This window comes from Piliocolobus tephrosceles, chromosome 15 (genome assembly GCF_002776525.5).
Source record: "Piliocolobus tephrosceles isolate RC106 chromosome 15, ASM277652v3, whole genome shotgun sequence".
NCBI classification, from domain to species: domain Eukaryota; kingdom Metazoa; phylum Chordata; class Mammalia; order Primates; family Cercopithecidae; genus Piliocolobus; species Piliocolobus tephrosceles.
The window spans coordinates 40,224,028-40,242,061 of NC_045448.1; the positions used below are offsets into that span (position 1 = coordinate 40,224,028).

At 39.1% G+C, this 18,034-nt stretch overlaps 1 protein-coding gene across 2 annotated transcripts in view; it reads right to left on the reverse strand.

Moving 5' to 3' along the window:
- Positions 1-3,078: 3,078 nt before the first annotated feature.
- The window catches only part of SLC8A1 (solute carrier family 8 member A1), a 344,817-nt gene continuing 329,861 nt past the window's right edge, over positions 3,079-18,034 (reverse strand). For both annotated transcript variants that reach the window (XM_023189564.1, XM_023189565.1), the window contains one exon: positions 3,079-4,427. In XM_023189564.1, coding sequence (XP_023045332.1) covers positions 4,051-4,427 — 377 coding nt within the window. In that variant the 3' untranslated portion in view covers positions 3,079-4,050. The remainder of the gene's footprint in view (positions 4,428-18,034) is intronic.

An 18,034-nucleotide genomic window follows, 5' to 3' on the forward strand; every position in this document is an offset into this window, starting at 1 on the left:
TGATAATTATAGTCACAGAATCTTTCTGAAAGGTTGTTAAGATGGTCAAGGAACTCTGGTCATTGAGTTATTCTTTTTGCTGTTTAAATAAATAGATGTTGGCTGCTCATTTTGTTTTAAACCAAAGGCTGGTAGTCAAGAGACATACTGATAGTTTGATGCAATAAAATATTTAAATAGTGCCTTCATTCATACATGAAAGTATACCATATATGACCACATAAGAATATAATGAGGAATACTAAAGAAAATTTTAAAGATGATCAGATGACTAAAGTAGCATTTACTTGTACATGTGGACAGATTATATTATAGTAAGAACTAAGTCCACTAATACTAATGTCGACTTCAAATAAGTACACAAATCTTAGAGGTCACATTTTTCCCCCACAAATGCTTATTCCTTTTCTGATGTCACATCCTCCTATACTCTTTTGACTATATGATACATGAAGGCAATAACATATATTTAGACAGAAATTATTAACGCAAGGCAGAAGTTCTGCAAACCAAGAGGAATATAACATATGAAACTAAAAGAGCAATTTACTTAAGCATTCCCTTGGGGAAAAAACTGTACTACCATCAATTTTGGGATTGGAATTTTTTGGGATCGACTGATTTGATGTAATACCCTGCATGCTAAAACGTTGTCTGACATGTAGCTGTTCATGGGCTCATGATCTTGGATGCAAGAAAGGATGTAGATAGAGTGGTACTAAATAATGTAAAAAAATCAGTGAAATGGAGGAGTGTCCAACATTTATCTCAGCACTGTAGGACAGACAAATATTCTGACACTGTGTTCTCTCGGGACATTAAAAAGAGAACATTGCATGACTGGAGGGTTGAAGTTTGCAAGAGTTTGAATACTTGGTGTTTGCTTTTTTTCTTTGGATGATGATACCGATTGCACAATAATACCATTTTGGTTTTTATTTCTTCAAAACATGAAAACAAAAAATGAAGTAGATGACAATGAGAAAAGAGAAAACATTCCATACAGAATATGCTGTATCACTAGTGATTAAATCAGAAACAATTAGAAACTTTATTTGTCTGTGTCAGTAATGTGTACCATTTATAAGGAACAGCACAATTAGTGCACTTCCCCCCTAAAGCTGTGCACAATACACACAAAATAAACAAATAATTTTACACAACTGTAATAATAACAATCCTGAACAACCAGAATCATAGTTTGCTAGAACATGAAAATTTTAAAAGCAAACAAACCAAAAAGCTTTCAAACTGAAATTGACCAATGCAAGAATTTCTTAAAAGTTCTCTGTGAAAATTTGCTACAGGATTATCGACCTTCCTAATACAGCTAAAAAATGAGTGCAAAAATTTTTCTAATGTTTACACAACTTACATTCCTTGAATATATTTACTTGGTGCTTCCAGGCTAGCTTTCCATTTAGCAATTCTCAAAAAAAAAAGGATGGGAAGGATGGATTAGAATGATAAAGAATTGTAAAGTATGGGCCATAGAAAAGTTCTATTGCCAAGAAAGATAAAAGATGGGATACATTGGGCCTTTTCAGTGATCTGGATCACCAACATGATTGCCCTTCTTGGTTTAAAATGGAGAGATGTATTTATCTGCAAGTTGGTCAAGGATAAAGAGGGTGCTTTTCCAAACATATGCCTTATGCTCTTGTAGTTAAAGAAAATCTTGGGTATAAATACCATTTGGACAATTGCTTTGATACAGTTTCAGTGTGTTTATGTTAAAAGAGTTTCATAATTGTTTTTTCTTGCAAGATAAAAATCTTTCCATATGGCTTTCTTCACTTTTACTCATGAAAATAGTAATCGCATTAACTGTAACCCTTCTGAGGGCAGGGATAACTGTAACCCTTCTGAGGGCAGGGATCTAGACTGTATTGTTCATGGCTTAGTCCCCAGAAAGTATCACGCTACCTGGCACATTAAGTGAGTAACCAGCATTTAATTCCTCATTCAGTCACCAAATGTTTATTAAATGATGGATCATGGTTACTGAGTGAAAGAAGAAAAAATAAGTCTCAACAGATTTAATTTATTAAGTATTTTTGAATCAATACAGAGGGCTAGGGTTGTCTCCAGCCTGGGATTCCTTATAGACACAGAAGCCTCCAAGAGGTGACCAGTCATTCTATTTTTTTTCTCATTAGTGGACTCACTGTTTTGGAATGTTGGGTTTATCCATGTTCTTTGGTATTTTAACATAGAAACAGCTATTCTTTTTAAAGGGTTGAAAACATCCCAGTCCAATCCTCCTAGGAGGTACTAATCTTATTTAATTGCCTTCTCTTTCAGCATAAGTAGAGGAGACACACTTTTAAAGGCCCATTGGTCACCCTGGCTTCTTTCTTACTCAGGAACTACTGATAAAATCAAAGGGGACTAGACTGGACAGTGAAAGAAACAGGGCTCAAAATAGCCTTTTACATAAAAAAAAAAAAAAAAAAATGAACAAACCAGCACTATCTACCATCTGTGCCGGACAGTGCAGATGTGAAATAAGTACTTTGCAGGGAGGGTTGTTGTGGAAAGGGTGGCTCTGAAAGCCTAGGCACAACCAACATACCCACACCTCTATAAGGCCTTTCTCCTTGGCCTTCCTGAATTAATGGGTGATTTTTAGAGGCCTCTGATGTGTTCCACATGGCTAATTTTCCATTAAGGTCTTTGTAGTTTGCCTGCTATCCTCTCAATAACTTTAACTTCTCCCCACATGACAGTTATTGCTTCTTAGAAATGAATGTGTGGAACCATGAACAATAAGCCGTTTTCTCCTTTTATCCCTAGTAATTAATCAAACTCAATAACAACACAAAAGTAACAACTCAGGTGAAAAGAAAACTCACTTTTGTCTTCAATGTCCAATAAACATTGCCAAATGGGAGAATAGTATGTACTATACTCTACTATATACAGATACTCTTTGTTTTATTTGTTTTTCACCATGCACTGTGTAACAGGTTATCACAACAACATTTCCGAACAGGCACATGAACAAGGAGCAAATGTTCAGTCATGGCTGGAACAGGATTGTGCAAGCCATGGATGCCTTTGAAAATAAAACTGACGGACAATCCCAAGCAACAGCAACATGGGACTGGGACACATATTAATGCAAATGGAAAATGATGATGTGTTTTTTGAATGGGGTTATTCTTACTGTTTGCATAGGGGATGGCAGGTGGACAGAAGGAACAGGGTTGGGATAGGGCACCTGGGGGCTTAGCTGGGCTGGATGCTAGATGAAGGACCTTGCTAATCACAGTCCAGAGCTAATGAGATAAGAAAGAAAGGATTTTGAATGTTTCTGGGAATCTAGGCACATTTTCCTTGTACCTGTTAAACGAGAGTGCCGGGTATCACATCTTTAAATACCAGACTATATCGAGAACCATCAGATTTCCTGGCTCCATTCCACTCTCATGCTTCTTCTTGGAGGCAGTTTCACCTCTGCTCACATTCCGGAGATAAGCATGAACTTTGGTAATACAATGAAGACATGCTTCTTTCTTCTTCCATGCCCAGATTTTTTTCTTAATCCAAAATAAGTTTTAAAGTGATTGGGGGAGGTGAGGGAGAATATTAATGATTTAAATTTTTACCAAAACCCATTTACATTTGGATGGTTTCACTTCCCACAAAGAAAAGCAACAACCCTGACTCTCCCAACGAAACAAAACAAAACAAAATAACAAAAATAAAGCCAAACATTAACTACCTCCCCAGCCCCACTGAAAACAAAATCAAAAACAAGAAAACAAATCAAAGCCTGAAGGATTTATGAACCTGGAGAGAGTGCAGCCCTTCTAGACCGAGCTGCAAAGATGGCCCTGCCTCCATGCCTTGTTCAACATGATGATGCCCCTGGGAGTGGGAGGTGATGGTTTTTGACTTCGGCCCTAGTACAGAGTATACTCTTGAAGCTGGATTCCATCAGCAGGTAAGTGAACATGACAAATGTCAGTTTCCTCTGTCCGTTATACATAATTTTTATGTATATATATGTATATATATATAAATTTTCTATATCTGATAGTTCCTTTAGAAGCCTTTTATGTGGCAGTAGGCCTCCAGGGAGGAGAAGAAAATGTACAAGAGCCATAGGAGCACAAAGAGGCAAGATGTGAGGAGCTTGGCAGTCCGGGGCCCACCCAGCTCACCTCCGATTTCTGGCCTCCGCCGATACAGCAGCACCCCCACATTGATGAAAGCAAAAATGGTGAAGAGAGTGACAGAGAAAGCTAGCGTGCCAGGGGACACTTTGAACTGTTCCCCATTGGCTGCATGGTAGATGGCAGCGATGGACCAGGCCACACCGATTCCCAGGAAGACGTTCACTGCGTTGCTGCCTGTGACGTTACCTATGGAGGCATCTGCATACTGGTCCTGGGTGGCTGCCACTTTGCTGGCAAATGTGTCTGCAGAGGAAGAAGAGAAAGTCAATGACACTCATTCTTTTAGAGATGTCTTTTGAGTGCTGCAAGCTTCAGCTGTGTACTCTAGGATCCAACCCTTGATATAAACCCAGTGACCAAGAGATGGCTTTGATGTTCCTTTGAGTCAGACTCATGGGGTAGAAAGAACAGGATCTAGATCCTGAGAGTTAAGGGTTCAGTGCTGGCTGTGTTACGGACTGAGAAAGTGAAAGTGATCTGGGTCAAGTTCTGTATCCACAGATACTGCAGTTCTTTGTAATATTGAGCTTGCAGGGCAGCATTTTTTTCACAGCTCACCTACATCAGAATCAAGTGGGGTCCTTTCAAAAACTGAGTATTGCAAGGTGCCATTCAGCTGTGCTGGGCATAATGACAGCAACCCAGGAATCTATTTTAACAGTATCCTAAAAGATTCTAGGTCACTAAAGTTTGGGAACAGCTGCTGGAGGGTATTACTAAAAGATGCTGTATCAGCAGCTCTAGTTTATAGATGAGAAAGTTAAGATGTCAGGAGAGATTTTTCAAGATTCAAGAGCAAGCCAATAGTGGAACTGAAAAGAACTGAACTATAATAGTGTAGCTGACGTTTGCTTAGAGCCTTAAGAATAAGAAAGCAGATTCAGCTATAGTACTGCATGGATTGTGATGGTAATTTTATGAGGTGAGGGAACAAGGCTGAGGGATGAGAAGTAGTGGATGCAATATCACAACTAGGAAAAAACCATGTTAGGGCTACAGCTCCCGCTTCATGTCTTCAAGGCTGATGCTTTCTCATGGCGCTCTTCTACCTTTCACTGTGCTGTGGGCACCAATGACCATTTTCAAAGCCCTTTATTTACTAATAATCCTGAGTGTATCTTTTTGTGATAGGAGAATCTTGGTCCACTACAGACGGTTGAACAACAGTGACTTAAACTTCTTGATGGGTAGAACACGGGGGTTTAGAGCACATTTGAGCCAGGAGACTTCAAATCCTGCCTTTGCAGCGGACTCTGTGACTCCGGAAGATTACTTTACTTCTCTGGGCCTCAATTTCCTAACCTGTTAAATGGGGATAGTGCTGCTCACTTCAGAGTGCTGTTGGTAAGCTGAAATATTACATGTAAATAAAATGCTTTTGATGCTTTTTGACACAAAGTAGGAGAGGCTGTTTTTGTTGTTTTGGAAACATAATATAAACCAAGCAGGCTAGATCAGTTTAACAGTTGAGGTAGGATCTGAAATAGCTTCCTATATTAAACATGTGAACAGAACTTGCAAGATACTAAATTTCTTGTCTCTATTATGCCTACTTACTGACATAAAAGTGCTGACTGGGCACAGCAGCTCATGCCTATCATCTGAGTACTTTGGGAGGCCGAGATGGGCAGATCACTTGAGATAAGGAGTTTGAGACCAGCCTGGCCAACATGGTGAAACCCTGTCTCTATACTAAAATTCCAAAAAAACAATATAATAAAATAACCAGGCATGGTGGTACACACCTGTAATCCTATACTTGGGAGGCTGAAGCATGAGAATTGCTTGAACCCGGGAGGTGGAGGTTGCAGTGAGCTAAGATCATGCTACTGCACTCCAGCCTGGGCAACAGAGTGAGACTCCATCTCAAAAAAAAAAAAAAAAAAAAAAAAAGAAAATCAGACAAAGTCCTTTCAGCTACCTTGAACAGTAGGTTTATAGCAGATATTAATAACTGTCAAATTGAACTTATTTTCAAAGCCAGTAACAGCAAGCATTAAATGACTACAAGGTGTTGTGTTATCTGCTCTGGTCCTTCTGAGGTACTGGGCATGCTCTGAGCATGTATGTAGTTGTACATATGATACCTGGACTAGTCTCTCCCCTCTGTTGTTATGCTATTGCCACCATCCTTCCTCAGTAAACTTCCAGTGGGGAAGATATGTTCAGCATGTAAATTTAGGTCAGCCCATGGATTCTCCTGCTTTACAATGGCTAAGAAGGTTTTTTAGGCTACTCAAAGGCTATTGCATCTGCAGCATCACATTCTTTCTGAAAGGGAGTTGGTCAGCTCTGAAGGCCTGTCTCTTCGATTCTAACCTCTGCCTGTGATGGAAAGCAGATCTGATTATTATTTTATAATTAAAGAAGTAGGCAAACACTGCTTATTCCATGCTAGGCACTATGCTACACAGGTGACGTGTATATTCTCATTCAACCCTCTCACAAGCATTATGGGCTAGACGTCATTACTTCCTTTTCATGATATGCAAAACTGTGACATTGTGATATTATGCCTTTTGGATAGGGTCTTAGCAAAATGTGAATCTTTAAACCAAAGTTTGATTTCAGAGCCCATTCTCAGTCCACACCACATTGCCCCTTCCAGGAAGCCTGAAGTTTGTCTTTCCTCTTAGTTCGTTTCAGGTGGCCCTGTTCTTTTCACTCAGAAACTCTGAAGCAGGTTCTTTCCAAATGCTCTTTCCTGTATCAGGGGAACAAAGATTGAAGAAGGTATGGGCAGTTTATGAATCCAGACTCCTGGATTTGTGCTGCTTTGTGCATTCATGATCACACATTCATGCAGCCCAATCAACTATCACAGAGACTGGTGAGTAAAAGCAAAGTGAGACAAATCTTAATGGTTTCTTGTACTTCATTATTAAAAGTTAATAGAAACAGGGCAGCAGCAGTCTCAAAAAGAAAAAAAAGGAAGTTGCTTTTTTTTTTTTTTAAAAAAAAATAAAGGTCAGGCAGTGGAACAAGGAAAGTAAAAGAACAAGAGTGTGAGGCAGGAGAAAGCAGCTTCCAGCTCAGCTACAGCTGAGAAACACCTGACATGTTACTCTAAGCTGAAATGACTGGTAGCACTGGCTGGTGGTGAACAGATGGCCATGTTAGGTGGGGCAGTTGCAGGGGTGGTAATTCCCTCTGTATGCTACAGGGACAGGTGACCTAGTGCTGTTCCATAGCGTACACCTGCTTACCTCCCCTGGCAGCTGGTACATTGCACATTGGACTTCCTGGGTACCCCATATGTACTCAGAAACTCTGGGCTTTCTGGATGGCACCTTTGCTGCTGCACCAGAAGGAAAGGAAGTTTAAAATCAAAGACTCCTGGGTCTGGGGACTCAAAGCACTCGAACAAGTCCTTTAGGCTGACGTGGAGGGCATACCTGGGTATGCAGCGATTTCCTCTCCCTCAAGCCATTTATCAGTAGCCTATTAATGTGAATGTTGCACGAAGATTCTTGTAATAATAATAGGTTCCTATTTTCAAATGTCTCTTTTTTCAAATGTATTTCTTTGAATTTCCTAAAAGTTAATAGCCAAAGTGACTAGCTTGTCACATAAGTAAAACATGTTTTTGGCTACTTTGTGTCCCATAGGTTTTATTTACTTGGGTTAGACATCAGACCTTTTGTCTGTTTTTATTTTCAATTCAAAAGCAATGTAAAAAAAAAATACTGCAGGAACACATGCAAATCCAAACCACTAACCTTAGCTCCAAGAGAGAGAGCTCTGTTTTCCAAATGAAGTGCGATGGATTCTCCCCAAATTACCTTTTATTGCTGCTTTGCTGCTCAACACATAGGGCAATACATCACATACCATATGTTAGGTGCTGCCAAGCCTTACCCTGAACACTAAGACTGTAACCTGCCTATTGTTAAACCAGGCAAATGCCATTTCCTAAAATAAAATCCAAGAAAAAACTACTGCCTTGGGCTTGAAGGGGATATAATAATATTCAGAGGTTGGCCCATTAGATAAAAACATATATGGATCAGATTTCCAATGCGATTGACACAAACTATGTTGATAACAGCATATGTATTTTTTCCTTCATATGTGTCCCTGGCTAGGTTTTTAATAGTTTTTGTTATTAACTCCCACCTTGAATTCTAATTAATTTTAGATCAGTCATATCGTTTTAGACTTTTAGTCCTGTCTCCTTGATACATATGACTATAAATCAAGAAGGAAGACTGTCAAGGAGAGAGCATGGCTGGAATTAAACTACACATCACAAAGTCAGGACGTAATTGTTCTTTGCAGGCCTGCCTCAAGTTCATGGTCTATAACCTTGTCCAAGTCATCTAGTCAGTATGTAAAAATAGGACAATACTCCCCCTTTCCTACAGCAATTATTCTTTACCTAAATTTCTCAAACTTTATTGCTACTTATAGGCTAAGCATTAAACATCTCTTCTGTAAAAAAGGTCATTCTCACAGTCTTGCAGGATGAACTTACAGATAATGTGTTATCTGGAGCAAGGGTTTCACCCAAGATGGTTGATCTTATTCTTGACTCTTAGAGTTCTTTGGAGACCAGCTGTTCAGCTCTCCAGTGCTTCATGCCCAGGAACTGACACTGGCAGTGGTTTTAATTGGAGTCCATCCCAGTTATGAAGGTCTGCTTGCTTCTCCCAGCAACCACACCTTGATGTATTCATTGACTGACAAAGAGGCAGCCAAGGCATACAGATCTTCATGGTGTAGTAGTGGAAGAAGCCTCATCAAAGAGACTCTAGGCTCTTCCAACTATCTGTATGTTCTTGGCAAGTCACTTCACTTTTTTAGATTCCAGTTTCCTCATTTAATTAGAGTATCTCTAAGACACTTTCTAATTTTACTGTTTGGGTGGTGCACAGAATAGACTAAAATACTAAATTTATATGCAATGTATGATTTTGGTGTTTTTTTGATAAGAGTTTGTACATAACCACTCTCAATAATTAACTGATGATTACAACTATCTTATTGTGAAGAATAAATGACTTAAATGAAGTATTTGAAAATCCTAGGAAGATCTCAAGACCTGAAGATACTACCTTTGATCAAACTGTGACAATATTTATGGAATTAAACTGCATGGCACAGTCATTTACCTTTTAAAATTAGATAAGAAATGTTGGCAAAATTATCAACTTCACATCACTCTGACTGGCCATTCATTGATATGAGTGAAGCCAGGATGGCAGAGAGATGACCATATTTCAAAGGCTGTGTCTAATGTTAATAAAGTCAGAAGTGCCTGGAGAGCTTTGCTTAAAAAATGTAGATTTGGGGTTTCACCCCCAAGCTTGTCCAGCCTGCCTTATTTTGTTGTTGTTTTTGTTCTGTTTTAGGTTTTTAGCAGCCTGAAGCCATGGTTTTTAGTTTCTGTCTCTAGTGATAAGCAGGAAAGAGCGGTGATGAATGGGTTTTACTGGCCCCACCAGAAACAGAAACTAAGAAGCCACGACTGTATTCTCTCTCGGACATCCCTGCTAAATCCACTTAATCAGACTCTCTGAGATACAGAAATACACCTTTTAACAAGTAGCTTAGGTTGTTCTTATTTATACCAAGGCTTGAAAACCATAGCTGTAAGACACGGGAAGGGGAGTTAGCACTCCAAGTGCCCAGTTTTGGGGGTTTTCCTGCGAGTAATAGATGTTTGAGTTTCAGGGAAGCAGTTAAACAGAAGTAAGGAGAAGCTGGTTTCTCTTAGAAACATGGATGACCTTGGTTATTTTGCTGATAAAATGTGGGTAGGCATCTTGGAGATGCTGGGGCTGCTTAATTGTAGCTCCTTCCACTCACAATATGGTTATTCTCCTATTTTTCTTTTTAAACCCTGTTCCAGCTACCCTAAAAGGCCAAACGAGGGAGAATCTACCTAAATTGATTGAATTCTGCTGCTCTGTTTGCCAGGTTGGAAGCTTACCTACTTCATAGGGTTTTGAAGGAAATGAGTTAACATGAACAGAATAGGGTCTGGCACTTAATGGACGTTCAGTATTATTAGCTATATTTATAATACAACAGAGCCAGATCCCCAGAGAATCCATACATGGTAGGGAATTCTGACTTTTGCCAATGATTCTATACTTTCAAGGAGTTATAACATCCTTGAAAAATTATTAACTTGACAGTCTTTTGCATTTAGAAGGGTGATAGTGCTTAAAATTCTTAATTATTTTACTTTGAAAATTTCATACAACCAAAGTCATTAAAAGACATTAGAGCTCTTTTGGTTTAAAGCCCAAATCTTACTAATGGCTGTAAGGTAGATGTCTTTGCTTAAACAGTGTATATATTCCTCTCTTTTTTCTTTCTTCTCTTCTGTACCCTCATCTGTCTTGCTCTTATAGAATCAAAAGAGAAATATTGTTTACTTATGTACTTGTTCTTCTGCTGTCACTGAAGACCTTAAACAAGCATTTGTCTTTGGTTGTGATATGTATTTACCCAAGTAAATAGAAAACCTCTCTCTTTCTCTCTCTCTCTCTCTCTCTCACACACACACACACACACACACACACACACACACACACACACACACTTCACTGGTTCATGTGAAAAGAATCATTTGGCTTCCAAGTGAAGTTCAAGAGGTAAGGGAATTGCTGATGTATGATTGATTAATAACCAGGTAGATGAGGAGTTGAAAAAAGGAAACACACTGAAAACTTCTGCCCATAAAAGTTGTCCTTGAAGAGGGTAAAGAAGAAATGGAGATAGTGACATGACCTACTTTTAGAAGAGAAGGAAACAGAGATAACTAAAAAGTTCAAGAGGACCTATATTGGCAGGATCAGGGCACCTGCTTTTAGTTACTTTTGTCCCCAGCTACAAATGAGAGTCAGCAGGATAACTTTTGAAAACACGAACTTGTTAGCTCCACCGTGAGTTTCTGCTTAATCGGCCAGAGATGTGACTGGAGCGTTGGTATTTATCAAAGCTTCCCCAACCAGACTGAGCTCCACTAATTGACCACTCCCAGCGCTGGTTTCTCTGTCCCTGTAAGGAGGACAATGATGCCTCCCTTGGATTAACTGAGGCAATGATGTATGGAATGAGTGACACATAGATTTGTTTTTAAAGTAACCTTTTTTTGTTATTGAACAAATTAGCTATTTTTCATTTTTTACATGTTAACAGGAATGTTTGTACTTTGTGGGCTTAGTTTTCCTACTTTGTATCTGATATCCTGCTATATTTTAAGTTCACAGAAAGAAATTTATTCTAATTAAAGGAGAGAAAAAATGGAGGTTTATTTTTCAGGGATCACAAAACAGAGAAGTGAAAGGATACAAACCAGCAGTGCAGCACTATTTGATCTGCTTTCCAAACTGTAATTCGAGTCATGTTCTCAAAGAAAATGATAACACACTACTACACACACCTAGAATAGGATTATTTTTCAGTGTGATGTTCACAGGTGTCCAAGAGAGGATCCAAGGGGTGTTGACAAGGTCTAGAAAACTGATACATTTGACAACGGACAAAGTCCAAGGAAAATATTAAGAAGCTTCATCATGTTCAACTCCAACTGTGAATACACAATAGTAAAGCAGCTGATCGTGTGAAAGAAAATAAATACAATTATTCCATAGAGAAACATCAGGCTGACTCCTTTAGCAAATATGGATCAGAAACAGATTAAGAAGGAGCTATTTTCATGAAAGACTCCTTATTCTTTAATACCATTAATGGAGATAATTCTCTGATAAAGAAAATTACACTCTGACACTCAGATACACACACTCACTTCACTGGTTCATGTAAAAAGAATCCTCATTTGGCTTCCAAATGATGCATAATTTTTTTTGATTCCTTAAATTCTTGGCTTCTCCTGGCATTACATTTAGGCTGTCTTTATAGTACTTTAAAATGGGCTGGAATGAACCTGCTTTTAAAATAGCATCAAGTTTTTGATATTTTCAGTTTTGAGCCATGATTCTATTACTTTCATAATAACCCTTATTTTAATAATGCAAAGTCTGTGAGGGCAAAAAAAAAAAAAATCATAAGATTTAGTTAAGCAACATTTGGCTAATTTTGAAAAGGAAAAAAGGGCAAATTTGAAGCTAAAAGCAAATAGCTGAATTAATTGTCATTTTCCCAAGCCAGATGGTTTGTTATTAAATAGATATAACTGAAAGTAACTTCCTGCCTTAAACACAATCTAGGGCTGCCCTGCACTGATCGGTGCCTCTGACTCCTCCCTTCCTAATCATCTCCCTCTTTCGGCTAATCCTCCTTGCATTTGAAGCCTCGTTCTGTCTTCTATGCTTTGTTCTATTTCTGGAACATCCATCTCCTATCCAAATCTCCTCAAATTCTCTTCTCTCTTATTTTAGAGATAGTAAAGACATAGGTTTTCCTGTTTTGCTAGAGCTAGCTGAGAAGGATCAGATAGAGAAACTGTACTCTAAGTTGAAGAGAAATATAAAGAAAATAGAAACCTTCATTCTCACAGGCAGGTAGCCTTAATGGGTTACAAGGAAACTTCGTTGTCAGCTGGATTATACTGGTGTGATTCTAAGTGTATGGATCTAGACAATATGCTGAAGACATGTACCTTTCCCCAATGGATATCTACCCAGTTACTCATTCCACAGAGACATTTTTTGAAGGGGTTGCTTTGTGTATTATCAGTTCGCAAAAATATTAACATTATTAAAAGTAGGCCACTGCATGCAACCTCAATCTAGCACAGGAGGCAGCAGGTGACACTTGAGGACAGGTGAGACTTGAATGGGTTCTGAAAATTTCTGATAATTCACTCATTTTGCCTTCCACCTTGCTGTGATTTGGTGTAAAATTTCCTCCATTAACCCATTCCTACAGATTAGTCATAGGATGCAAAAAAGCATATATACCTATCAAAAGCCTGAAAAGTCTACAAACTATTTGGCCCAGCAATTCTCTACTTCTGAGGCTCTAGAAGTGATTTTACAAGCACACAAATTTATATCAGGGATTGCAGCAGAGGTTCTATGTTAGAGAAAAATTAGAAACAATTGTCTGTCATTTTAGAAAAAATAATTTGCAACTTGATATAACATGATATTGTGCAACTGTTAAAGTACACTAACCAAAACATTCATGACACACTGCTAAGTGAGAAAGCAGATTATATAACTATGCCTACTATCAGTGCATAGTATGGGTAAATATTTGCTGTATATCTGTATACACATTTTTTGTGCAGTTTATTTAAATGTCCCAGGATTTCACAATTTTAAAGGTGCAAATGGCTGAATGTAGATGGTGGTGAAATGGCAGGATTTCTTTTTCTTGTTTGCTTATTAACATTTTCTATTTTACTTACAAAGAGCATCTATTGTTTATTGCTTGTGCTATTAAAAGCTAATAAATACAGGTTTAAAATAGACATATAAATACAGAGTCTATCTGGGAAGGAGTGAATGGTTGAATTTCAGCTTTTTCCTCGTCCTTTTGGTTAATTCAGCAGTCATAATTACATTAGACAAATCCTTGGATGAAAAGCATCCTACATACTACACACAGAGCAGGTGCATCTCAAAGGGTGTAGCAGGGAGGAGGAAGGAGTGGAATGGAAGGGGAGGAGAAAACCTTGACATCAGGATCTGACCTGGGATCCAGCGTCAGGAGGGTGCCTAGGACAGTTCACAATATGAACAAGAATCCTAAAACGCAACTTCACCCACTATGAAAGTTTGCCCAGCACCAGCTGTGAAGGAGAGATGATGTGTTTCTGTCTTCATTTTTTCCCATCTATTCCTGTTAAGCATTGAAGAACTGCAGAGTAGCACCAAAATCCTCTCAATTTTGTATTTTGTGCTACAAATACCTTATATTTTAGTTACTAACAGTATGTTTTAGTGACTTCCACCCACAAAATTGCTTTGCATATTCACTTAACCTGACAAATACCGTTTACAAGCTTGTTAAGAGATTCATATCCTTGAGATGTTTGGGAAGGGGCTGCAATGCCCGTCTTTCATAATTTGTACTTGGGCTCTTACTAGATATGTAATTTGTAATGCAAAAAGAAAAAAAAAAAACCCAGAAAATAAGGCATAGAGCTCTACCTAAGCTGCTAAGAATATGCCATTAGCCTGATTTCTCAAAATCTTCTCCTTTGTCTCTCTCCCAGGGATGTAGGACAGCTTCTTGTGGATACTTAACAAATATCTTTTGTTAAGTATCTCTTATTTTTATAGATTCTTATAATTTCCAGCACACGTCCATGAATGTTACACTATCTGGCATGCCTGACAATTCTGAGGAGGAAGACGGGTGGGAACAGTTACCCTTAGTTTCATTTTGTCAGAGGAGGAAATAGAAGCTCCTTAGGGGTCAGAAGAATGAGGGTACGAGGTGGGATTAGAACCCACATCTTGTAATGTCTGGTGTTCAGGTCCTCATGCTGCCAGTGCATTTCCAGGCTTCTTCATTAACTTGCCAGGTAACAACCCCATACTCTGAACATGATAATACATCTACGCTGCGTAACTCTCAGGGCTGCTGTGGGTATCAAAGAGATAAATTATAAAAACATACTTTTAAAATGATGAAGCTATACAAATGTAGTTACTATTAAGGCATTTGTGTGTGTGTGTGTGTGTTAAATGCAAGGGGTCTGCCTTCCTGAAACCATCATTAACCATTGGGATCTTACTGCGATCATTTGTTGAATATTCCAAAGTCATCACTAATCCACTAATCCAGAATATTTAGAATGGGGGGAGAATATTTAGAATGGAGGGTCTGTGGGAGAAGAATCCAGGGCAGTGGGGTACCATCTGTTGAGAACAGAGTCAGTAGGGGGGCTCATATGAGAGGACCAGGTGCCAGAGTAAGAAGAAAAAATAATTCAAAGCCATTTTTTGGAGTGGAAAGAAAATAACTTTTCAGTTTCTGAGACTAGACCTGCCTGAGTAAATCTTGGGGTGGGGGGAACACAGATTAGAGGTCTGAAATATGATTTGTTAGAGATTAGTGGTGTAAAAAGTCAAAGCCCCCAATTAAAATACCCCCTCCCCCACATAAACACTCTCTATTCTGTGGCTCCATGATCTCGCTTTATTTTCTTCTTAACAATGTTCACCTTCTGTGCTACCTGAAAGTTTATCATCTGTTTATAAGTACCAGTCTTACTCCACGGGAGTGAGATGATGTCATCTGTCTTGTTTATCCCTGCCTCTGCCATGCCCAACACTGGCCAGTACATAGCGGGGGCTCTTTAAGTATCTGAGAATGAATGAAAAGACATGCAGAATGGCTTGAAAGCCTATGCTTTGCCACTGGCTCATACTGCTTCCTTTGTTTTAATTTTTTAAGATGGTATTTATCTCTTTTTAAATGCCTTTGTGAATGGTGTAGAGGAAAAACCACTTGAAAATTTGATGATCAAGAATGCCACATTGCTTTCAGAGACTCAGTTTGGGCTTCCGAGTTAGCTACTGGCATTATCAAAATACAGTGTTTCATTGTGAATATTTCTTGTCACTAGTATTCTACTGTAGACTCAGTTCAGTTATAGAAGCTATAGATGAAAGAACTTAATCTTTACTCTCAGGATAAGAATACTTGACATAGTAGAAATTATTGTCAGGTTCTTCTAAGTGGTTTGCCCCATTTCTCCCCAAAGCACAGACTAAAGGGCAGGAAGCACCTCCAGCGACTTCCAGTGTAGCCTCATACCAAGTGCTGGTTCCCCTCAAGCGACCAGAACTGCAGTCCTCTAATGTGACAAGTGGGTTAGTTTTGGTGTTCTGACTTGCCATATTTCAACCATCCGAAGACTCAACACACACAGAATCCTTCACAGAAGGACATTTTCATGCTCACTTGGCATAGTTGTGGTTAGCTGTTGTTTTGCAACTATGACTCAGGAATCACAGGCTATGATAAACCCTCTGGTGGGCCCATCTGTGGACCCCAATGGGATCATTTTAGTCTGGAGCTGCAGCAAGCCTACTTGTTATCTTGACCCAGGATTTTTACAATGATAACCTAATAATAGCTTATAATTTATGGAGGACTATGCCAAAAAGTCCCCTGGGCTCCAGAGAGGCAAGATGGGGTGGGGAGCAAGCCAGGGAGAAAAAACAAACATGACACATAATTTCTTGATTGTAACACAACCAAAATAAGCTGTTTTCCCCTTGAGCACAAAATACAGGATTTGTAGATGCTTAGCTGAAAAGGGTTATCAAATATGGGCACTAACGGAGTTAGTGTTTTTAGATCATGTGCTAGAAAAGATGGGTGAGCAAAGCAAAGCATCTGATGGATTGAAATCCTTTTCTGGAATGAAGCAGAGTATAAACAAGTAATACAGAGCTTATGTTTCATTCCTGAGAAAAGGCAGGATGTGAGGTCTGTGTGCCGAGGAGCAGTGATGGGATTCCAGCTGGCACTGTGCATAAATGCCAAGCAGCATGATTTCATATCTATAATATGCACTACCCCAAACAGATATTAAAATTTTTTATGGCCACATGTAAGCTTTGCCTTTTAAACTGAGTTAGCGTTTTATTTGTTCTCTTTTCTAAAAATACCAATGGGCTTAAATTCATTTTGTTTCTCACGCAGGGACCAGACATGGCAATGAAGTTTTGCTTTCTTATAGCCCCTATTTTCTTCTTTTGCGTTTAGCAACAATGTGTCATTCTTTATGTAGGGAGGTCATGCACAGAGCCCCTTATCAATAGGTCGTGGTCTCGGTGCTCTCTTTGCTCTCTTCCTAATGGTTGTGATGATCTGAATTGATTCAGGAGCCAACAGTCAGCATCTACAGTGTGACGTGCTGGGCCATGAATGAGAGTAAGAAGCTGCATTTGTGACAGCTGCCTCCTTAGCACTGTGTTGTGATCAACTGACTGAACTGATCACGGACATTTGGCATTTATATATCATTAAACATACGTACTGCCCTAAGAGTCTAAGAGTTCACAGTGCTAATTCTAAGTGTCATTGTGTGATCCCCACCCCCCAGCAATTTGCAATGTATGAACCAAGATTTCTGTTGGGGGCAGGGTAGTGGAATTGTTTTAAAAAGGTGGACAAATCCATATATACACAAAGCAATGAACAAAAAATATCTCATGTAATTTACAAATATGTACAGAGAGATTCTGTGATGAATAATTTGAAAATCTTACAAAATCCATGGTGAATTCTGACACTATCATGTAGAGAATCCTTGACATTTTTATATTAGCGTAGGTCCTTGTGAAAAATAGAGAAAAGACAAACCTATTGAGTCAGAAAGTACATCAGTGGTTGCCTGGGGCAGAGGGTGGAAATGAGGATTACCTATAAATGGCTGTGAGGCATCTTACTGGGGTGATGAAATGTTGTAAAACTGGATTAGGGTAATGGCAACAAGACTTAGTGAATTGGCCGGGCGCGGTGGCTCAAGCCTGTAATCCCAGCACTTTGGGAGGCCGAGACGGGGGGATCATGAGGTCAGGAGATCGAGACCATCCTGGCTAACATGGTGAAACCCTGTCTATACTAAAAACTATAAAAAACCAGCCGGGCAAGGTGGCGGCGCCTGTAGTCCCAGCTACCCGGGAGGCTGAGGCAGGAGAATGGCCTGAACCCGGGAGGCAGAGCTTGCAGTGAGCTGAGATCCGGCCACAGCACTCCAGCCTGGGTGACAGAGCGAGACTCTGTCTCAAAAAAAAAAAAAAAAAAAAAAAAGACTTAGTGAATTTACTAAAAATCATGAAATTGTATGTACTACAAATGGACACATTTTATGGTATATAAGTGATACCACCCTAAAGTTGTTAAAAGATGCAGACTGAGATAGCATTTAATAAAAAAAAAACACTAGAAAACAGTGGTCCTTGAGATGT